The sequence below is a fragment of the Bombus huntii genome, chromosome 4 (assembly GCF_024542735.1).
Source record: "Bombus huntii isolate Logan2020A chromosome 4, iyBomHunt1.1, whole genome shotgun sequence".
Taxonomy (NCBI): domain Eukaryota; kingdom Metazoa; phylum Arthropoda; class Insecta; order Hymenoptera; family Apidae; genus Bombus; species Bombus huntii.
The window spans coordinates 18,926,407-18,950,260 of NC_066241.1; the positions used below are offsets into that span (position 1 = coordinate 18,926,407).

The following is a 23,854-nucleotide window of genomic DNA, read 5'->3' on the forward strand; positions in this document are numbered from 1 at the left end:
CCAGCGTGTTATATCGTAATTCGGCGATTCGTTTAAATCTTTGCCTATTAATAAAAATGGATCCCAACTATTACTGTCCACATTGAGACCGTCAACGATACGACGAGCTTTCCCACGAGAAAGAATTAATACTGTTGATAAGAACGTAAGTATAAACATAGCCTGAACGTTAACATCATAGATTGATAATGATAAAAGTTGCGGGACAAACAAATATGTAGTTACTTGAAGTTGCTTCGTTTTCAATAATTTATTGGTACTATGTGTACTATACATTGTTCTCTAAAAATATGAAAGACATAGAAATTTTATGAGAAATTTATTTTATAATCTTTTATATAAAAATATTTTCTTTTGATAATAGTTTGATAAACATAAATTATACATTCAATTTATTTGATAAAAAATACGCTATATCTATACTACTCTAAAAGATACACTTTTAAATTGCTATTTGTTACCTAAAATAAGTTCTCATAACAATGATTTGGCTCTAAGCCAATATTCTTACAGAGTTTTTAATCACAAAAATATGTTTGCAATGCGAAATATGCCACATTAAATCACGTGTTGTATTCAGATACATGAAACATCATGTGCAGTTTTTATTTTTGTTTTAATGATGTGTAAACATTAAATCTTAGGTTATATTTATCATGTTGCAAAATATTGTATCATTTAAATATTTAATTTGTAATACATATATCACAAAACCTTATTCTGGATGTTTCTCTAGATATGTTTTCGTTACAATGTCTGGACGAAGTTGCGAAAGTTGTACAAATTCTGTACTTTTGCAACCTATAACAGGACACCTGTAAATACAATGCATAGTTAAAACTATTCATGAGTGACAAACATGAACTTTATTAGTAGAATATTTACCTTGTCTTCTTATTAATTTTCAATAACTGCATAATACTTTCTTGATCATAAGTATGACCACATATAGTATTCTTCACAGGATCCACAATTCTCTTCTTAGAGATTGGGTCAATTACATTTACATAGCCCCCTTTTAACTGTATTTCTGCATCTGTATCATTTTCTTTCTGTGCTACTCCATCTGTAATTCAAAATGTTGTCATTGATATAAAGTATTTATTATATATACAAATTTAAATGTACCTAGCAGTGCTTCTACATGTTTATCAAATTCTATAAGTTTATCATCTTTCAATGTATCATTATCAGTCTTAGAGAGAATTAGTCTATATTCCTAAAATGTTAAAAATATATTACTTTCTTAATATCATTAAATATATTTTATAATTATTTATATTTTGTAATTACATTCAAGCGGTTTTCAGTATCACTCTGCTCCATATGATTGTCATTATTACCATCATCATTATTTAAATTTAATAATTGATTCTTTCTTTCCCTGAATAACTTTAACTTTTTATCTTGAACGCTATTGTTGTTTACTATACATTTTAGTTCTTTTAACTTCTCGTCCATTTCATTACCTTCTGTAAATATAAAAATATAACCAAATTAAACATGATTATAGAGTATTAAATTTACCTTTTTTAAGTGTAAAGTGATGAAAAGACTAAATTCTTTTATATCATATATTATTATGATAATTTGATCAATCAAGAATAATGAGAAGATATTCCAAATCTTTTGTAACCATAACAATTTATAACTATTTAATATTTTTGTGATGTTTGAGGTAATGGGCGATTATAGATATGTATTATGAATTGGATTACTTAACCTTATATACTTACCATAATAAACAATAATATTAGCAGCAGTTTTTGTGTAAGAATCATATAATTCTTCAATTATTTGTTGAGATTGCGTCATTCTTAATAATATTTCTCCAATATCTTTCTAATTGTATTTCTTATATTTCAGAAAATTTTTATATTATACCTGATTATACTTATATTATACAAATACTTTCACGATGAGTATTATTTATTCTTGCACGTAACTATGATTACAGATAAAATCATATCATAAATTGAAATCACAAAAATCTAGACCTTCAAACTACCGACTTTGTTTACAATTTAAACTATCTTAATATCGTTAGGTAAATATAAAAACATAGTTAGGTAAATTTATCACAAGATATAGCTTTCAGCAGCTTTAAATGCTTTTCACTTCAAATACTGTATGTTCTTCGTATCTCGTTTGTGTTTTAAACACGGTTTCAAATAAACATTTTAAATTACCTTAATTTACTTTGAAAGAAATTATCAATTATTTGCTACGTAGTTTACTACTACGTAGTTTAGAATATACATATTATACATGACAATAGTAAAATATGACGCTACATATAGTATGTACATTATACTATATACATAGTATATAGTTTGTGATTTATGATTTATATCTTTATCTTAATTTATATTTGTATCAGATTTAAAGATGAAGATTATAACTTTTTTGTATAAAATATTAAATATCTAAAATACTCAACATTTTCAATCTTTGGACCGTAAATTTGTTTACCCTCAAACTATAAACGTGGGTCTTTTATGTCCGATGCAATTTTCAGTAATACTTGTATACCAGGTAGCACTTGTTTAAAAAATCCCCCAAAAATTGATATAACATTTTTAAATGTTCTAAATTAAGGTTATCATAGAATTTTTGCCAAATAATTTTTTTTAGGTGAAAGAAAAAGGGTTTTCTATCTATTACCTTGCGAGAAATTCTTAATCCTGTCAAAATTATCCGAACATACAATACCCACCTATGCAGTTTAAGGGTTAAGGTTGTATTAAATTATCATTTCTTCAGTAGCATATTAATGGACTAATTTTGTTTAATAATAATATTGTACGTTCGTACAACTGATTAAAATATATTACTATAATACTAGTTAGTATAATAACTAAATTACCAATAACACATAGTAAAATTACTATACAAATCTAGAAATTTTATTTTTTAATAAACAACTTGTTGCATAAGCATACTATTTTGATAAAGAAATGACCATGATCGTAGTTATCGTTTTATCATTGCAAGTACATATTTTGTAACTTTCCAATTATACGTAATTCTACTCGGTACAGTTGGTAATGTAAACCATTATACGTTAGTGTATGTCATCTGGTAAGAATTTAATATAATTATATCAGATTATGTTTATGTTTAGATTAATAATATTTTAATTTATAATTTAATATTAATGTTTAAAAATATATAACACTTCTTTTACGCTGTTTGATGCACGTCCGAGGTACCCTCATGTATTAACATTATACGAACTATCTTTAACACTAATTTATTGTAACTACTACCTGTTAGATTTTTTTATCACATGTAATTAATAAAATGAAAAAAATTGTACTTAAAATATGTAAATATAAAATCATAATTTTTAAGTATAGTATTCTCAATTCTTTTATACGTCATTTTATATTTTTTATTATATAATTTTTTAATATAAAATTTTAGGGTAATAAAGCAACAAATTTATCACTAAGTTATTATTAAGCATTATTTTATCATTCATTGTTTGTGACTATTTTTAGATGTTTACTAAAATTTCTTTGTCTACAACTGTTAAAGTGTTACTTTCTCTACCCACATTAAGAAATATACGAAGTTATTCTGTTATGATGAGTAAATTTGATCTCCCTGATCGCTTTAAAGGCAATGATAAATCAGTATGGTAAATAACATTTCAACAATGAGATGTATTGAAAATTTTAATACACATAAACATATATATATATACATACTTATAAATACATATTTTTAATTAATTTTATTTTAGGGTGGAATATATTCAGTTAGCTTTAAAATATAAGCCCTTAAATTTAGGACAAGGATTTCCAGATTTTTATGCTCCAGAAAATGTAACTAAAGCTTTGGCTGCTGCAACTACAAGTGACAATCCTCTATTAAATCAATATACCAGAGGATTTGTAAGTATTTCCAATTTTAAAAAGAAACACACAATAAATATATTCCAGAGCTATTAAATGTTGGTCATTAGTTATTTCATCATATGCATGATATTGTTATTGAATTTTTTCACTTTTAATTGCAATGATTTTAAATATTTTATGTAGATTTATGTATCTTATTTATAGATTGGAAATTTTCAATATACTCTATCATTTTAGGGTCACCCACGTTTAGTAAATGCTATTGCAAAATTGTATTCGAAGCTCTTAAACCGTACTTTGGATCCAAATAAGGAAGTTCTTGTAACTTCTGGTGCTTATGAAGCATTATATGCTACGTTCCAAGGTCACACAAACCCTGGTGATGAGTGGATAATTATTGAACCTTTCTTTGATTGTTATGTACCTATGGTTAGATCTGCTGGAGGAATTCCAAGATTTATTGCCTTAAAACCAGTAAGTAAACTATCGAAGTATGTATACTATTGATATAAATGCAAGCTCTTTATACATATTTACATCATGTATTTTGTATTCCAAAGAAAAGCACAAAGGGATCTCTTTCTTCTGCAGATTGGATATTTGACAGACAAGAATTAGAGAATCTTTTTAATGAAAAAACAAAAGGAATAATCATTAACACTCCACATAATCCTGTGGGAAAGGTTTTCACTCTAGATGAATTACAGTTTATTGCTAATTTGGCTAAAAAGTGGAACACCCTTGTTGTGTCAGATGAAGTATATGAATGGCTTGTTTATGAGCCATATAAACATGTTAGAATTGGTAATGGTATTTGATAGTACTAATGTCATTTTTATTAATTATTTTATTTAAATGATGAATGTATTTTAGCAACATTACCTGATATGTACGAACGTACGATTACCATTGGATCTGCTGGTAAAACATTCAGTGTTACTGGATGGAAAATAGGATGGGCCTATGGTCCGGAAAATTTACTATATAACTTAGAAGTTATTCATCAAAATAGTGTATATACGTGTAACACACCAACTCAAGTATGTATAGAATTATTAAATAAATATTTATTGTAATGTACCTTATTAGAATTATTTAAAATTATATTTTTTAACATCGTAGGAGGCTGTGGCTATTGGATTCGAACAAGAATTCGAAAGATTTGGTCAAACTGACTGTTATTTTGTGAGTTTAGCTAAGGAGTTGCTACCAAAACGAAATTATATGGCTAAATTTCTTAGCGATGTAGGAATGATTCCAACAATTCCCGCAGGAGGATACTTTATGGTAGCTAATTGGTCAGCTTTAAAAGATAAAGTACGGTTAGAAGAAGAAACAGATGAGAATAAAGATTATCGTTTCACAAAATGGATGACGAAAAATGTTGGAATTCAAGGAATTCCCCCATCTGTATTTTATAGTCCTGAACATAAACACTTAGGGGAAGATAACGTAAGATATTGCTTTATAAAGGTAAGAACAAATTTGGCATAGATAATATCGAGCTCCTTTTTCTTCATATTTATAATTGATTTCTTTTTTATCATAGAAAGATGAAAATTTGAAAAAAGCAGCTGATATTTTAATGAAATGGAAAGATCAGCAATAGTAACAACTATATTTATCTATAGTTAATAATTTTGAGATAAAAAATCTAGCATTTCCGTAGAAAATTGTCCAATTACTTAAATATCAGGTATTACCTTTAAAAGTTATTTTAAATTATATTAAATTTTGCTATGATACGCAATGGGTAATTTTTCACATTTATATACAGTCTGCACAAACACATTGTTATTTTTCTTGTATTAAATTTTTATTATGCATAAGACTGTTTTCTTATATTTTATATTTTATGCAGAGAAATCACCACGGAGCCATCTTTTCGCATCTTTAGTGTCAGCTCCAAAAGTTTTGCCAAATCTAAATGGAATATTTAATATCTAAATAAAATTTTTTAGGTATACATACATATACATGTGTATAATGTATAAAGATCAATTTTTTATATTTTCCATATTTTTCGGAATATTTGCGACGAGAAATTAAAATAAGAACCATAAAATAGAAATAATAGCACAATAAAGTAATAAAGTAATGATTACCTGAATGTTTCTCCAGGAACATGTCCAAGATAATTTGGAAGCATACCAACATGTTTGTGGTAAATAGTAGTGGGTTGAATTAATAGAGGTGGATCAGGTCGTGAAATTGTTACTGGTGCCCATTCTGTACTTTGTCGTTTTCGATAATCAGATGTAAAATCGCAAAGGGCGCTGTTAGTAGCTGGAACGTTTGTTTTTCCAAAATGCGCATATCCGTATGGTATATGACCCCCGTATCCTGCAAAAATACAATTAAATGTTTGAAATTTTATATTATAAGGAAAACTAATTAATATTTATCTTTCTAACTTTAACACTCACTTCTTGCATTTTCTCGAATGAAAGAATATCGCATTCGTTTTTCACTATCCGTAAGATCCATCTGTACTACTATTTATTGTTAATATTATTTTACAAATGATATCGCGTATTTATCTGTTCGTTAATTCATTTTATTAACAGGTCGAATTTATGGAAGTCATTAAAGGTTAAAGATTTCGTGAAACAGTTGAATCATACGGAACGATGCTTATGTAAGTTTTATACTACATATAGAATCATTCGAAGACAAGTTCAAGCTAATAATAACGTGACAAGATGGACTCACGACTGATAAAGTATTTTTGCGGATTTGCATTGTCCATAAAGTAAGGGGATGGAGAGTGATCGCTGGGTGTTTCGTGTTGTTCGTCCAAAAATAAATTCCTCGTTACACCCACGCAATCAGGTCGAACTGTTAGCATAGGCAGTTTAAACTCACTTTTTATGAGCTATATAAGAAATTTAGATATGATTTCATTATTCCTATCCTTCCCTTATTTCCTTATTTCCTTATTCCCTTATTTTAACTAAAAAAGATATCGTATAGGTACTTTACCAAACGATCTTCTAAATTTCTTGGTTCACCCTGTCCAGCTTGTATATCTATAATTCGTTTAAGTTCATTAAGAGCCGCTCTGTTTCTTAATTGTTGTCGTTCAAATTCGGCAAGTCCTTCTGTAGCCAACACCGTGTATCTTTGTCCATTTCTGGCTTTTAGTTTTGGAGTAAATCCTAAAATAAAACATTTACATTGTCATTAAACTGGTACATTTACCCTTCTCTATAATGTTTATTTTTATTCCATATATGTACCTTCGTAACTTGGTGTTATAGGATGAATAAATATAGGATCGGTCCTTTTGTATCTAGCATTTACTACGTCTATGTCATTTTTCGGTGGCCTCTGGACCTATAGTTGATTATAAATAATTATAAATAATATTATTATTTTAATAAATTATATTATATATATTATTTTAATTAATTTAAACTTATAAACAGCATTGATTAAAGTAAAAGGAACAAGGACTATAAAATATTGTATAATACCTCGTAATCGTCGGGGATACGGTTCGATAAAATGAGGGTCTCGGCATGATTCACTGTAGGATCAAGAAGCACTTTGTGCGTAAGACTTCCATACGTTTCACCACATCTGTAGCGATATTGAGGACAGTATCCGGCATACCTAAAACGGACCTTTATGAGGTATCAATGAATATAAAAGTTAAAGGGTAATAATATTTTAAATATTTCTTACTGTACTGTATTATTTAGGAAACGTATATGTTCTACGTATATGTATTTACATTTTATATTTAATACATAAACGCTGTACTATTTACCCTGGAATAAGATGTGGTTCCGCTGTGGATAATAATTCTGTTCCAGCAGACATTTTTCTGTTATATATTTCCTAATGATACGTTAATTTAATTAAATGCATTATCCAGACTAAGTGGAATTTAAATTATTTCCATGTACTGGAATCTTTTCTTTTATACATTAATTTATTGGCATGGCTACCGAAAGGTTATACACTGCATTTCCGCAAAGTAATGTCTGAATTTTGCTTTAGAACACCTTATTTTCCGAAACTTGAAACAAATGAATTTTAATCGTCCGTTTTTCATTATATTGAGATGCATCAACTGCCTTACTTATTAGCAACTGTGTTTGGTGCAATGGATTTTTGTGACTGTGCACGTGAGGTGAGATACTTGCTTAGGAACCGTAAAAATACTCGCACGATGTATAACTTAAACAACACTTTACGTTTTCGCTTTTACCACGAATACGTTGGCATCGTCAATTTTTTCTATTTCCTGACATTTTTTTTGTACAGTTTTATTTTACGCGGCGAATAAGCTGTTCAATAAAGAAGAAATCCTTACTGAGTATTAACACGATTCAGTGCTACGATATATGTATAACACGTATGTACGTATGTACATGTATGTATGTATACTCCGCATCAATATGGAAACGCTATTTAATTGATTTATTTTAAATAACTATCACGTTGCAATCTTATCAGTTTATCTTTGATTAAAGTAGCAAGGCGAAATTCCACCGTTTGCTACTTCATATCTGAGTTCCAACATTAGAATGTACGAATCATAAGGTATATTGTATCATGTTTTCTTACGATATTTATATATATTACACACGCAACAGATGAAAATGGATACCACATTTACTCTACATCATGTGTTTTATAATCATGTGTAATAATTATATAATTACAAACAGGAGAAATTAAACCGGAATTATACAATTACCTATAAAGTCGGAGAAAGCCTACAATATATTAAAACACTCGATCAAACTTCTCTGAGTTTCCTCTATATTATTTTCTTCATATACATTTTTATATTCCCTCGTTAGCTATATTATAGCATTTAAAAGCGAAGTTTATTGCAAATTCGTTTTACGAATGATAATAGTTTACCTTCGTAATCCATTGAGCCAGCACGACTCAATAAGAATCATTATATATATTAATAATTTGTAATGAAATGAATTTATTATCAATATTTTAAATTTGTTATTAAAAAAAAATATTACTAATTTTTCTTATTTCATTAATCAAATTTTCGCAAAGTAATAGATAGGAAACGACCCACAAAAGAAGAAGCTGTGCAAAAAAGAAGTTGATTTAATTAAATTAAACTGACACGTATATTGAGTGCAGATTTAAATCCATAAATCTAGTTCGTTGAAATTATATTAGCTCGTGCGTGTTTAATTTCCACGCGTATCTCCATCATGTTTCAGTCTAACGTTTAACTGGGTAATTAGTATTATTTCATATGCAATTACTAATTACATCAATATACATGATATAATTATTCTAAATTGTGTAATGAATAATATGAGTTGATTGGCTGCGATCATGATAATACCATGTAGTTAGAAAATTTATTAAATAATTTTATGGTAAATTGTTATCTCGCAGCTTTCTGGATAAAATATCATGTTTAAAAATTTTAAAAGTTATTAAATATTCATATATATTTGTAATTAAAGTAGTATGGTAATGTATTTATGGAAAATTTAAATATGCAAAAATGTACAGAATGAACGTAATAGATAAAAATGGAAAAGATATACTCGTTACAATATTTAGAAGGAAAAATAAATCTCTATCTAGGTTCCATTCCTGTAATTTAGTACATAAAAAATATGAATTTTTATAAACATTCACAATCAAGTAATCCTGGTTTTATTTCGTTGTCAACAAAAGTCAATATTCGCCAGAAATATTTGCGTGTTTTCATCAATTATGAAAATAAAAGATTTGATACCGACAAGTCATTTTAATGGGTTTGGTGCTTCAAGAGTGAATCAACATCTCTTGGAGCTTACAATACTGAGAAAAACGAAAGTGGATGGCTGGTGATTTAGCCATTTCCTCGTTAATTGCCATTACACTTGCACGCAGGATTAAGTACCGTGAAGCTTGGCGCAGTTTGATTTTACTGTGACTTTTCACGGAATAACGAATTAAGGGGCCCACTAATTGGTTTCGTCAAAAGGGCCATCTAACAGTCAAGGAGGGAGGAACGAATTTACGCGAGGGTAGGGAGAAGGACACGTTGCGTATACACAGACGAGTGAGGTGTACGATAAACGTTTCGCTTTCCAGTTTTCACGGGGCTACCGTGGCAAAAGAACATACAATAGCGAAGCAACGATTTACTGAAAAGTTATTCTTTATAGCAAATAAACAGTAGCTGTCTTACTGTCTGACAATGGAACGATGTTACTTCGAATCATACGTCGTGTTTCGAGCACATCGGTGTGCCAATATTTGGTTGTGTATATGAACAGTTTGTGTTTATAAATAATTTACTCAGGATGATATTTATCTATTTTGATAAATGTTTTAGTGAGAAAGCTTTAATTTTTAGTGATCATAAGTGATTGTATTGTGCTGGCGCATAATAGAGAAATTACCATAATAGAAACGTTTGATTTCTTTCGAAAATAGAATGACGATGTCCATGTGAAAATAAAAATGAATTCGACAGTTTTCTATAAGAAAGTACGTAGTTAAGTGTTGCGCAAGAGAAATATGTGGTTTCACCGGCAAATGAATTCTATATTCTACGTGGACGCTGACATTAAGCCTGCATATTTGGCTAAAGATGACAGGGTATGTTACCTAACGATTTTTACTCATTTCTTTAAACAATGTATCTACGCACATATATTCTATGTCAAATTACTTACAATGTGAAAAATGAATTCTTTTCATTTCATACTAACAGTAGATTCTTAAAAATGTATCGTTAATGATCTCGTTCTCTTTCTCTTTTGCAAATATATATTTATTTACAAATATCTAATTTTTACAAATTTTGACGCTGTCAATGCATAGGAAAAATTACAAATTGAGATATTAAAATACAGTTTGTCAAACGAGACAAAAGTATAATGACGTATGTTTGTATTAATAGTCTAGATATCGTAATACTTTCGCCTTTTACGCGTTTTTAAAAATCGGCTATTGTTTGATCGTTGAATAGTAGACTTGTAGATAGTTCACGCGTTTCTTTAATTAAATCTCGGTTTTCTATGAAAGAAAGTATGGTGGGAAATACCACGCGATACGTCTAATGTCGTAATATCACAAGCTGTAACAAAAAGTGAAACCGATAAGGAGTAATGGTTAACAGCGCGCTATTATATTGTATTAAATTATGTGTTTATTCGAGTTCTTCAACAGTGAAATAAAAGGACAACTTAGGAACCGTGAAATTACTTGCATGATGTGTAATTTAAATAGCACTTTAAGTTTTCGCTTTTATCACGAGTACATTGGCATCGTCAACTTCTTTTATTTGCTGACATCTTTTTTGTACAGTTTAATTTTACGCGGTGAATTAACTGTTGAATAAGGAGAATTGCTTACTGAGTATTAGCACGATGTATATACGTAATGCAGGACCAATATGAAAACCTTATTTAAACAATTTTTTTAAACAACTATCATATTGCGATCTTATCAGTTTATCTTTGATTAAAGTAGCAAGGTAAAATTCCATCGTTCGCTGCTTCATATCTGAGTTCCAATATGAGAATATACGAGTCATAAGGTATTATATTTGTATCATGTTTTCTTACGATGTTTATATATATTACACACATAATAGATGAAAATGGACGCCACACTTACTGTACGTCGTGTGTTTTATAATCATGTGTAATAATTATATCATTATTAAAAAAAAAGAGAAATTAAAGTGGAATTATACAATTACCTATAAAGTCGGAGAAAGCCTCGGTGAAACACTCGATCAAGCTTTTCTCAGTTTCCTTTGTATTATTTCCTTCATATACATTTTCATGTTCCCTCGTTAATTATATTGTAATACTTAGAAGTGAAATTTATTCCAAATTCCTTCTATGAATGATAATAGCTAGATTGATGAGCGTAGCTTCACAATCGACCAGAACTTGACCTATGAATAAGATGCTACAATCGTTTGTATAACACTTATTAAATCGAAAAATTACACGTTCGATAAAACGACAATTAAGGGTATATCTAGGGGGATAGTGGCCAGGTGTGACTCGAAGTAAATCAAACACGTTGCATCCGGTTCGTGTATTCCGGTCTATACACGCGCCGTGCGGCAAAGGAATAATAATTTTCTTCTCTTCCCCTGACATTTTGCTTTCTGTCCCTGCGGCTGGCACGACCAGACCGGAAGCTTTATTATCGCACAGCTCGTTGCAAGTCGTGGGTGGACGTATAGCTTAACCATAGGCGAAGACATGCGCGGTACAAATTCCGTCTCTGAGATTCATTCCAGCGACCGCGGCGCGGATGAAAGTCATCGAGCGCTCGAAACTCATTTTCACTTCGCATAATGAGATATGTTTGATATTGGAGAACTTGAGACATAAATTTCGCTACTCCATACAGTCGTTCTTTGGTTGTGCACGATGACTTATGAAAATATTTTAACATTTATCATTGCAAATTTTTGTGAATATATTATGTGCATTGTACAAAAATGTTTAAAGTGTGTATTTAACATGTGAAGTAGAGATCAAACTATACAGTCGTCGTTCTTCTAAAATACGCGTCAGATATCCACGCAACGAAATTCGCTCTTCTGTGTCACGCTTTAGCGAACATTCACATGCACTTGCGTCGCGTGTCTTCGTCAATCGACTAAAAGATTCGCAAACGTTGGGGAATCTTTTACATGATTGGCCGAGTCGCAGCTTTAAACATAGAGTAGCTTACTCATTCACCAGCGAACTAGAGAATTTATGATCGTTCGTCTACGCGTCCAATTACTTCTTAAATTCTGTCGAAGCGAACCTATTAAGCGAATGTCTGTCGTTCAACAGCCATTTCCGTGCGAACGTCCACGGCGCACTATCATTCTTTTCGTTAAACAAATTATTCCTCTGCGGCGCAGTGCGCGCTTCGAAAAGGCTACCGTGTGCCGTCTGTAGGCATATAATTCAATCGAATTGAGCCTAAAAAAGGATGAATCGGAAAGATATTTAGAACAAAATAGACGACTTTGAAACAATTTTCCTCTGGTACTTCATCAACAAAATATCGATTAAATGAAAAATATATGATTCTCTTAAATATTTCGTTTTATATTTTAAAAAGTATTTGTCGTACGTGAGAAAGTTTCAGTAAAAAGTTGTATAATAAAATTATCTGTAAAACGAGACCTGCTACGTTACGATAAGCCCAATTGCAAAAGTATGGAGAAGTATATTTTTCTTTAACTGTTTATAGTTTTAATAAAAATTATCATACAATATCGAGGTTCTATGATAAATAAATTCTAGTCATACCAAATCTCGAATCGATCCGTTTGTTGGATTTCGCACGATCAATTTGTTAACTTACACAACGAAGAATTTTAAGTCTGCAATAAAAGCGTATGAGCTTATCTCAGCTTATCCTTCGAGTTCGTACGTTACGTGGGAGACCCATATTCTGAAATGCGAGAGTACAAAAATTTTGTCATTCAAACGCGTGACTAAAATGCAATGATAATCATTTTTACTTAGCTGTAGAATGTAATAACTTTCACATTTTACATCCTAGCGCAGTGGAATTTGTTTCTACCAATTTCTGAAATCATTCCACGTAATTTAAGAAAAAAAGCGTTTCTCTAGGAGTAATTGGCTCTAAAATAGGTCCTTTTTTCTAAAAATAGACAACGGTAAGTTATTAAATATTAAGAAACGCGACAGGCGTTGTTTTGCGGTTTGTTACTTGTATCATATGTAGATATTTTTCTTATTGATTAAATGTCTATAAAGGATAGGAAAACGTTTGCAAAGTCGTTGCGAGATAAAAGCTGTTTTATGAAAACACCTTTTGAAATAAAGAGGGGGGCGGATATTATGTTATCGCGAAATCTTGACTTTAATATAATAATCGCGTGGATTTGGCTTCGCTAATTGTATTCAGAATAGAGATGACGTGCAAAATCATTAACAGTAATTTATTACAGATCGCAGAGTCATGCTTATCCGTATAAAATCGTATGGAATGACGTTGATCGATTATGGATTTCTCCCGTGCTTTTCGACGCCTTGTTTGTACACGTTTGTCTTATTTTCGATGGACAAATAACGATAGACAAATAACGATAATCCTGGACGATTTCATTACACGACAGATCAGCCGCTCGATGCCCCTCGTTGTTGATTTGTTACTGATTCTGGTTAAGACGTTCTTAAACAGGATTTCCTGTTAGGAATGGGAATCTGTTTGGGAGTATCGTTCATCGAGATTGAAAGTAATTTGGTGGTACATATTAGGTTGATCGAAAAGTTTCGTCTTTCTCTTTTTATTGAACATTTGAAATCTTAATGGAAGTTTATTTCTGTTTATACCCATGTATAGCTTAATAAACTGTAAGCAACAGTTAGCGAAACAACTTTAACAAAACATTAGATTAATTCATGATTTTACGCGAAAAAAGAATTATTCGTGATATTTTGATAAATCTGGATAAAATTAGTTTCATCGCAACATCATGACTATATTCTTTTCTATAGCATCTTGCATTCTTTGCGATCAAGTTTTGGGCCAATAAAATTGCTTTTCGTAATTTGCCTGTGATTTTACAGCATTACGGACCTTACTCTTACTGTTAATAGCAATCGCAAGAATCTTCCGATCCCGATTACTTTCAAGGTTCAATTATTTTCATATCCTTATCACTGTTCTTTTCTACGTAGCCCATGCTTGCACGTACAACGTCTTCATCCGGCAACAAGTTGCATCATTTCTTCGTTGCATAAACAAACGGTGCATATAATCGACTGCAATGGCCAGCAGGCTAAAGTATCGCTAAGTACCGATCAACCTCATTAACGTCATCGAGCGAGGTGGACAGTGATCGATTGCGCGACGTAGGTACTACTCGTGTGCTGTTCGGCAGTCGCGCATACATAATCGTGTACCAGGCAACGGCGCATGCGCTTTCGATCGATCGATAAATTATGCAGCCTATTGCTCGTGCACGTAAATCATACGCGCACATTCAACTACCCTTTGCTTTGTCGTTGTTTCTTCTGCTTCTTCTTCTTACTTTTCTTTTCTCGTCTTATGCTCCTTCCTTCTTGCTTTTCGTTCGTCTCTTTTTCTTCCTGTTATTACCGTCTCCGATGTTTCCGCCTTTTCGTCTTTGTGTCATCCAATCTGAGACAAATCCATGTGCGAGGAACGTATTCGTACGAACGTCGTGACTCGCATTGTACTTGCTGCGTTTTCATTGTTCCGATCGCACGATCCGGGAATATCGACAGTGTCTAATGCCGATGACCAATCGGTCGATCGTGTCTGTCGCGCACTATTATGAACAGAATCTGTGAGATTGTAAGTAAATTGTTCATGAATACTGAAACGATTTTATTCTCACCGTGGTCACTAACAACCTTGGAGCGTATATGTTGTTTTAAACTCGTGATTTAAAAAAAAAAGAAAAGAACTGACCAATCTGAATGAAATAAATCAAAAGATATTATTTTTGTAATTCACGCGTGTCCAGCTACTTTTGAACGGCAATATATGCTTCAATTAGAAAATCAACAGCCAACATAGGAAAAGCGGCGTTTCTCGCTGTATTATACGCAATCAGGCACTGACTCATCGAACGAACGATGAGCATATGCACATCAGCGAACAAAGAACGCGTACGAACCCTTCCACGAGGATGATCTTCCGCGCGCGTTCTGTATTCTATCCGCCGCGGAGCGGCACCGCGGCCGTATTCATTGAAATGCTATTGAAGTCGCGTTTCGATAATTGTAGAGAGATACAAAGGATTACAGTGAAAGCTCTTCTCTGATGCGTTCGCTGTACTAGGGATTCGATTGTCTCTCGGTATGTATTTAATAGTATTTATGGAATAGGGAGATTTTAAATACAAAACGGCATTTTAAACATAGGTAACAGAATTTTATGAAGTTTCTCCAATAGTAAACGAATTGCGTGAAAAACGAAGCATTTTTAGCGATTAATAGATACCGATTGATCCTTATTCATTAAAAAATCTAAGCTTAAGTGAAGAGGAACTTTTCATTCTAAACTAATAATAATTTCATCGACTGGCTAAATTAGAAAAAAGAAGTTAAATGTAGAAATATACATGACATAATGAAACGCTTCAAACAACTCGTCAATATCAATTAGATAAAGTGACCTACAAATATCCCACAAAAGTAGTCCTCGTGATATAGATTTCCCACGGATACAGCGTTGTTATCCCTTTCAACTGAAATCGATAATAGAAAGTATTTCACTGAAATACATTTAGCTGGTCACCAAGGACGATCGTGCGGCTTGTGGTTTTATCAAGTTCTTTCGAAAACCACAGTTTCTCGTGGCCATATTTCTCAGGAAGTGACGTAGGCTTCCTTATAAACTCCCATAATTTCGTATATATTGAATAAAGAAGTACCCAATGTATAGCTGAAATAATTACATTGACATTAATTGTGTACGTAGAAAATGTTGCAGACTGTGATAATATTAATGTTATATTTTTATTATTATTGGGCTCCGCTATTGGGAGTACCAAAGTGTCGCCAACTATTGCTTATTTTAATTATTGCATAATGATGATCACAATCATGATCACATGAAATTTTTACTTTAAAGAATCACTATGTCCGTAGAGGAAACCTTCGTATCATTTGTCTGGCAAAAACATATAATTCCATAGTTCAACGTGCCGCGGTAAGGGCTTAAAAGCACAGGTTGATGTTATTCAGCCAAGCTCAATAATTATGGTGGCCAATAGAAATAACTTGAGCCTATTGACTTGATACGTTGCATTGGTTTGATTTGTTCTATGTAGGTAGGCGACGATCTTCCATAAAGCACCCTGACGACGACGCGACGCGGGACTACTGGGTAAGGAAATCATACTACGTGTTCTACCAGGCCATGTGAAGGCTGATACAGACTGCATACTAGGCGTTCAGTCACGAAACGGCATCGAAACTGTTCCGTTCAGGAAAATATTCTTGTACATTGTATACTATAATATCCGTTATAACAAGTAGGTTAGAGGTAGAGTACTAATTATAACATTTAAGGAGTGAATCAAATTTTCATTTAGATTCCATTTCAAAACAACGATCCATGAAATGCATAATCAAATCATTAGATATTGCAAATAACAGATAATCGGCAAAACGTGGGAATAAATCTTAGTCATTAATTGGTTATTGCAAGAATCCTGATTATTGCTTCATTTATCATTAAATACTTTTTCAAAGGCCTATTAATTACAATACTAATAAGTAGTTTTTGACTAACACAAATTCAACACATCGACATCCTTTAAATTCTCCTCATTTTTCTCTGAATTATACGCCTGCGTTTATTCAAGCACTGTCTTAGCCGATCTAACCAATCCAATTAAGTTAAAGCATGCGCATTGATGCTGCAGTTTCGCGCGTCGAAAACGATGTAAAGTGCATTCTGATAGGCGGAGACACAGATTCTTCCTGGAATGCGGTCAGGTTAGAACCAAATGTGAGAGAGCCGTGCCAGAGAAAAGATCGCGTGAGCAAGAAAGAGATCAAAGAACCGGGAACATCGACATTTGCGACCGAGCTATTATCCGACTGCGATTGAATTAAACTGTTTCAACTACTGAAAAACCGATAGATTGAGGTGATATGTGAAATACATTTCAGCTATGTCAGTAGAAATAACAGCAGTAATAAAAGACAAATATAATACATCTATAAGCTCATTGTTAGGATCACATTGTGTTTGATACTCATCCATCTATAGGCATATATTAATAAATTATGAAGCAATTGAAAGAAATTAAGGTTTCGAGTTTTTTATTAATTTAAACATATTTGTTAGAAGTTTATTGGAAGCTTTGAAGCTTAAGCTTTTGGATAGATGAAAGCTTATATTATCTGTTAAAGTTGATGTATCTACTTATACTATTGACATAAAGGTTGGAATTAACACGATTCTCAAGGAATGGGCCGTGAAAAAAGAAAACCAAGGTAAAAAGTACATAGTTTACGATTCATTTTATAAGATAAATAGTTAAAATAGTGAAGTGAAATACACCGAGTTTAATTTTATCGTTTCGCTAGTAATAAATCCGTGAAAGAAGGGGGACAGTAGCTAAAAATCTTCAGGTTTATAAGTAGTTGAATATTTATAGTATAGTTTACGTACAGAAGAGAAGAAAACATCTCTACACAATAAATTCTATATTTACATAATTCTGAAATTGTTTATGAACAAAGGTTCGGGTATAGGTATTATTATTTAATCAACTACAACACTTATCCGGTTTGAAATCACTAATTTTATTAATTACTTATTTCACTAATTGCTTTAGAATTAATAATTGCCAGGAAACATAATCTTATATAATAGATACTAAAAGAAATTCTAACATATGCTACATACATATGTAACGAATACCTACCAGAGCACCCTTAGAATGTTGGATGCTTAGATCATGGATGATCTGTGGTAACTGTGTAAATGTTAACCAAACAATATTAAAATAATGAAAAGCAAAATACAGTGCTTAGAGTTTCTGGTTTTTCATAAACAATTATATCGGCTGCTTGCCCATTATCAATTCACTAAAAATATCAGTTTTAAATAATCAACGTCGATTAAGCGCGACGATATAAAAATTTTTCTTTAGCGTCTCGAACGAAATCATCGTTGGACACAGATTGCATTGATTTTTTAACATTATTGCTAGCTATAGGTGGACTCACGCGCGGCTACCTCTCAAAGGGTGCAATCATCCGTCGATTGATGTTAAAAAGTTACTTGACCTTCTGGAAAATACGTGATTACGTAATGGCCTGAAGGTTGTCTGACTTGGTAGTTTTAATCTTGCGCTTCTAGTGTTTCCTTTGATGAAATAAACGAAACACCGAACGATTGTACACGCGTGAAGTTTAATAACATAAATGATACGTATGTACATACTTCTGTTAGCCGTGGAGCAGCGTTCTACTGGTTTCTAATAAACGAGCAATATTAACATTTATACCGCACGCCGTGATGTTTCCCTCTACACCGTAAGCGTGACTCATAACTGGCTATCTCGAAGGTTTTATAATGGTGCCACTATTATAATCTGTACACCCTCTGGGGAACAGAGCACATGATAGTGCGCATCACGTATATCATTAAAGTACAAGATCACAGACACCGTGGAAAATAATTCGCGTCTGATTCACTATTACTATACAGCGTGTAAAAAAAGGGCCACGAAATATAGGGTCATACGATGTTTCGCTAAAGTAAGTAAAACGTATCCTGTCAATTTTGCTACTAAAAGTAATATTTTCATATTAATGTTATAGTAACAGTTATAGTAACATAATGAAATGATAAACATGATAAAAAAAACATGACAAAGTACTTAAGTTTAATGAGACAACAAAGTGTTATCGATGAAAAATACGCGAAAAGGAAATAGAACAGAAAATAAAATGAAATAGAAATATTAACTTGCTAGCATATTTAATATGGGTCAAGTCTACTTGAAACGGTGTTTTGATGCTGAGAGGCTAAAGAATAATAACTGCAAAGAAAGAAAGAAAAACGCATGTTTTAATAGCTTTAACAAAATGATTTATAGCAACGAGTCTCAATCAGTGGTACCCCTACTACTATCATCCAAACGTTTATTTTCAATGTTAAGGTGAAAATTTTATCAGCTAAAAGTTTATTTTCGGCTAAATCTTCGATTTTTGAGATTACTAATTTTGTATCATCTTTTACATATCTTGTGTACATGTGCGCACACATGGTTAGATACATGGAAAGAGTATCCTCAGCATTGGTCTAACGGCGACAGCCTGTAATTTACATGTTCAACAAATTCAATGGACAGTAAATCGCGCGCTGATACTTATTGCCGCATTTATACGTCTCGTGATTGCCAGGTTTCGCAAGTTTTGCCACGTTTTCGCTTACAAAATATATTCTATTCGTACACGACTATTTACAGTGCGTTAAGCCTCGCTTCAAGTCATCGTGGAATCGTTTTGCTTTCCTTTAGAACATTGTCTCTACTATACTACGCGATTTTAGGTTGCTCGATCTGAGTTCTTCACCCGCGTAACGTGTTACATATGCATTCACAATGTCACGTACGGTATATAAGAGAAAACATAAAGAGCTACTACAATTACACGAATCAAATAAAAGCTAATGATAAAAACTAGTTATCAAAACTAATTATACAAAATAAATATCAATGTTGAAACTATTAAATATTAAATTCTTAATTCCATTGAAGCATAAATAACTATTGTTCCACTAGATCTTCCATTTTAAATAAATTAACCACTATATCCTTTCATACTTATTAGAAATTAGCTTTCAGAGATCATTTTAGATGATATACATGGATTTACAAACCTAAAACTGTTAATTTATAAGAGTGGAAATTTCCAAATTGGTTGAAATTTAAATTTAAAGTTTCCTACAAATATTTGCTTTTTCATAGAAGACCGCCAAGGGTTGCTCACTTGACGACTTGAGTTGAGTTGGTACTCAAAGGGAGGGGGTGGTGGCGGTCTAGTGGGAGATTCGCGACTGTGCCACCGGCTCAGTATCGTTCGACCATTGGTCAGGTGTGTTTCGTAGATCGTACAGCAATCTAAGTATTCGTCTAGTGAACACGTTGGTAAAGTATCAAATTTCACAAGTTGCTGTGGTAGAAATTAACGAAACTTACGTCCAGTCAAGAATACGATAACGGAAACGCGTAATCGTAGAGTGACAACAGAGTTGCCGAACACTATTTTCCAACCGGTGTCTACGTGATGTTTACGATTTCCCGGCACTGTAATTATTCGATCTAAAGGTGACCAGTGAAACATCGTAGCCGCATGATCGTGTCGACGATATTCTCGAGCGTGACGGGTTTCCATCGGCGACAGTCGAACGACGCCGGCCGAAATGCCGAGCTGACGGTGAGTGAAGTGCACACTTTTTCAAATTCCACGCCGAAGTTGATTGCAACCGTATCGAATCGCGCGGCCCACGATCAACTTCACTTCGTTAACTCATTGACAAATAGTCCTTGCTTTCCTATGCAACGTGACTAATTACGTTATTTTTGTATTTTCGTTTTCTTCAGCCTCAAAAGATATCAATTATTATAAACGTGACATTGTATGTAAGATTTGACATATGTAGAGAAAATCGGTATAAAGTAGTTGTTCAAAGTGTGGCGCATATACGAATTTCTAGTCATAAAGTAGGACTGTTATTTGATCGATATTATATGTTTTCAATGGTTACGAAATGTGGAGCATTCTAGAATTATAATATTTATAATATTATTTTATAATGTTATTATATTATAACATTACTAAAAGTGTTAATCTAAGAATATTATACATGGCACAGATGTAGGATATACAGTTAGCAATGCGCGATAACAGAAATATGTCGTTCGTGATGCATAAGATATTAGGGATTTTATCGGAAAAACGGAAATGTTATTTTATTTTAGTAGTTAAACTAGAATGTCTTAATGAAATACGGATAACTTTTCGAAGGGTAAACAGTGCGTGTCACGTGTCCATTTTAGTTATTAAGCACACGAGTAAAGTTGAAGTTCAAGGAGTAAATGGAACGCGATCGAAACCGGTTAACGAGCTATCGAGACGCGTTCGAGACATGGGAACAAGCGATTCCGTCAGATGCGATACACCTATTATTTTTACTCACGTTTTAATATGTTAATAATCAGTAATAAGTAAACTTTAAGTTACGAGTTGACTTACTTAGGAGCGAATGAAAATATTTAAAAAATGTAAGTAAAAAAATTAAGGTCTTTCTTTCTAAAATCTCCTTCGTAATTTTAATTTGAAATTTAGTTGTAAAGTTGATGATTTAATTTAGTTGTACATTACTGGATATGAACAGGCATCTATACGAATATAAACTACACTCGCATAATAAAAGCGTAGTAGGTACATATTACGCAAAATATCTGCAGTTTATAAAACAAACTGATCTTGGTTGGATTTATGCGTAATTATTCGGCACACACAAGGCTCGTACATCAATGATACGCATTTCGAACCGTCGCGTGCTCATTGTCGTCGGCGATGACAATAGAGAACAAAGTAAACGGACTCGTTCACCAGGACCGTTATTCATTGTTATGCGCCGTGACGTGGACCACAACTGCGTTTAGCTTCGTTAAGAACAATTAAAAGTAACCGACGAACCGGGTATTGCTTAATTGCCGCCCGCAAATGTTCCCTTCAAGATCGTCCCAAATCATGCAGAATAAACTTTAATAGCATTTAACAGATTATATAAAAGTGTACATTACTTTGTTCAAAATTTTGCTTTTGTATTTTAACGTTTCAAATTGTGCGTGTATACGTGTGTGTGAGAGCTGGGGAAATAGGTGCGTCCTCTTCTTAAAGATATTTAATTATCAATTACATATTAATACCACATTTCTTGCTTTTGTAATTATATTCTTATTAATCCGAGTTCCTTATTTGTGACATATTCAGTTTTCATAATTAGATCTTTCCATTATAACCATCATGATGCCACATGAATAGCTACAGTGTTAGATCCATACTAAAATATACATATATGTATTACTATACTGTAATCAAACTTTATAGAACACTTCCGTTCCATAGAATGTTAGAATGTTGTGTCGCGAAAGAGAAGCTAAAATAGGGTTGTGTTACTATCGCATAGTATTGATTATAGCAATAATTTGTTGGCATTAGTAAATGGATGGATTAGAAATAACGATTTCATTAGGATGGATAAACCGTTTTATTACGTAAAGCCATTTCCATGCTCTCTGAATTTATTATGAATTGAATGCGATAATTAACACACTCGTTAGTGTCCCTTTCTCTTCTTTGTAAATCGTGGCAACGTTGTATACGAGTAAGTATTCGGTCTTTATCTATCTTTTCAGTTTTTCTGTTTTCGTGAAAGTAACCAGTTCATGGAAGATACAATGCCGTGCAAACTGACCGTTAGCCGGATTTTCGAAAAATTTATAGAATTCTCACGAGGTAGCCGGGAGCTCTTTCTTTATTCTTGTAAGTTACTTACTTCTTTACCGTTTCTTTTTTGCAACGATTCAGGCGTTTCAGTAACGAGGACGTGTTATGCAAATTGGTGGACATTGTGAATGACACGAGAAAACACGATCATTCAAACATTTCTGTTGACAAGAATTACAAGAAAAAACGAAAAAAGAAAAACGATCTTTGTTAATTTGTTATGCTCCACTAAAATGAAAGCAAATAGAGTTTCAAATTTTGTTAAACATGTTTGAATTTTTTCATATACAATTAACTACATATGCGTAAAATAGCAAACGTAGATAGGATTTCCTTAATTGAACACTTTATATATCTAACTACAAATTATACACGAAACAAGGATCAATCCTTAAGCGCAGAAATCCATGCCTTCCTTAATCATCTAACAACACGATCAAATGTCTTTAACTATCGCAGTGTATACGATATCCTAGCCATAGCGATTCAGCGGACTCGTTAATACCTAGTCAAAGAAATCGGTGATGGTAACGATTAACGAGTCACGTTTCCTCAACGGAATATGCTTTCATCTCTAAATGGCGTTCTCGATAAATCAGCACCTCAAAACCGTCCGTTCTTCACCAACATTATCAACAATGGATCCGCTATCTCTCGTGGACTCGTGGTGCGCACATTACTCGTGAAATCCTTCGGCGTATCTGTTAGTCAATATTCTCGATAGAATCAAAAACGATCGAAAGGAAAAAGAAACATCGAAGAAAGAAATTCATCGTGAAATTATGATTAGCTGGGCGAACAGAATCACGTTTCTAAGGCAAAGCGTTTCCATTCGTATTACGATATTATCGAGCTCGCGTCCTGAAGTATGTACATCGTATCGTTTTAAATACGTATGTATTTACATATGTACTACTGTTCAAAAATTTTATGAGTTCTTTACCCTCTAAGGTTTATCAGGTTTTAACTTGGTTTTCTCTAAGTGTCCCAATACTT

At 32.4% G+C, this 23,854-nt stretch overlaps 4 protein-coding genes and 1 long non-coding RNA gene across 13 annotated transcripts in view; 3 read left to right on the forward strand and 2 right to left on the reverse strand.

The window, feature by feature from the left end:
• On the forward strand, positions 1 to 5,833 carry LOC126864677 (kynurenine aminotransferase). 4 transcript variants are annotated; one of them, XR_007689289.1, is made up of 9 exons: positions 2,924 to 3,081; positions 3,504 to 3,643; positions 3,749 to 3,899; positions 4,101 to 4,337; positions 4,424 to 4,667; positions 4,737 to 4,903; positions 4,986 to 5,336; positions 5,413 to 5,559; positions 5,725 to 5,833. XR_007689289.1 is itself a non-coding variant. In XM_050616237.1 (8 exons), the coding sequence occupies exons 2-8, from the start codon at positions 3,504 to 3,506 to the stop codon at positions 5,470 to 5,472; spliced, it is 1,350 nt and encodes a 449-aa protein (XP_050472194.1). In that variant the 5' UTR covers positions 1 to 145; the 3' UTR covers positions 5,473 to 5,692. The 4 variants fall into 4 exon arrangements, 3 of the variants coding, with proteins under 3 accessions (XP_050472194.1, XP_050472192.1, XP_050472193.1); XM_050616237.1 differs by lacking the exons at positions 2,924 to 3,081; positions 5,725 to 5,833 and adding an exon at positions 1 to 145 and having other exon boundaries at positions 5,413 to 5,692; XM_050616235.1 differs by lacking the exon at positions 5,725 to 5,833 and having other exon boundaries at positions 5,413 to 5,692.
• On the reverse strand, positions 231 to 2,826 carry LOC126864684 (E3 SUMO-protein ligase NSE2-like). 4 transcript variants are annotated; one of them, XM_050616248.1, is made up of 6 exons: positions 2,717 to 2,826; positions 1,737 to 1,945; positions 1,294 to 1,472; positions 1,129 to 1,219; positions 886 to 1,066; positions 231 to 815 (listed from the first exon to the last, which is right to left on the reverse strand). In XM_050616248.1, the coding sequence occupies exons 2-6, from the start codon at positions 1,813 to 1,815 to the stop codon at positions 716 to 718; spliced, it is 630 nt and encodes a 209-aa protein (XP_050472205.1). In that variant the 5' UTR covers positions 1,816 to 1,945; positions 2,717 to 2,826; the 3' UTR covers positions 231 to 715. The 4 variants fall into 4 exon arrangements, with proteins under 4 accessions (XP_050472205.1, XP_050472204.1, XP_050472206.1 ...); XM_050616247.1 differs by having other exon boundaries at positions 2,665 to 2,717; XM_050616249.1 differs by lacking the exon at positions 2,717 to 2,826 and adding an exon at positions 2,441 to 2,658.
• Positions 5,642 to 23,854, reverse strand: part of LOC126864681 (UPF0605 protein CG18335-like) — a 22,537-nt gene continuing 4,324 nt past the window's right edge. The window contains exons 1-7 of one of the 2 annotated variants that reach the window (XM_050616242.1): positions 7,636 to 8,565; positions 7,340 to 7,478; positions 7,103 to 7,199; positions 6,846 to 7,021; positions 6,576 to 6,738; positions 5,969 to 6,206; positions 5,642 to 5,786 (exon numbers count right to left, since the gene is read on the reverse strand). In XM_050616242.1, coding sequence (XP_050472199.1) covers positions 5,717 to 5,786; positions 5,969 to 6,206; positions 6,576 to 6,738; positions 6,846 to 7,021; positions 7,103 to 7,199; positions 7,340 to 7,478; positions 7,636 to 7,688 — 936 coding nt within the window. In that variant the 5' untranslated portion in view covers positions 7,689 to 8,565 and the 3' untranslated portion in view covers positions 5,642 to 5,716. Of the gene's footprint in view, positions 5,787 to 5,968; positions 6,207 to 6,575; positions 6,739 to 6,845; positions 7,022 to 7,102; positions 7,200 to 7,339; positions 7,479 to 7,635; positions 8,566 to 23,854 lie in introns of those variants that run through there. The other variant, XM_050616243.1, reaches the window with a different exon arrangement.
• LOC126864672 (uncharacterized protein DDB_G0284459-like) overlaps positions 9,459 to 23,854 on the forward strand; it is a 47,482-nt gene continuing 33,086 nt past the window's right edge. The window contains exon 1 of one of the 2 annotated variants that reach the window (XM_050616227.1): positions 9,459 to 10,448. In XM_050616227.1, coding sequence (XP_050472184.1) covers positions 10,368 to 10,448 — 81 coding nt within the window. In that variant the 5' untranslated portion in view covers positions 9,459 to 10,367. Of the gene's footprint in view, positions 10,449 to 20,404; positions 20,777 to 23,854 lie in introns of those variants that run through there. The other variant, XM_050616226.1, reaches the window with a different exon arrangement.
• On the forward strand, positions 20,802 to 23,180 carry LOC126864692 (uncharacterized). The gene is made up of 2 exons (XR_007689302.1): positions 20,802 to 22,230; positions 22,768 to 23,180. It is a non-coding gene; the product is annotated as an uncharacterized LOC126864692 (long non-coding RNA).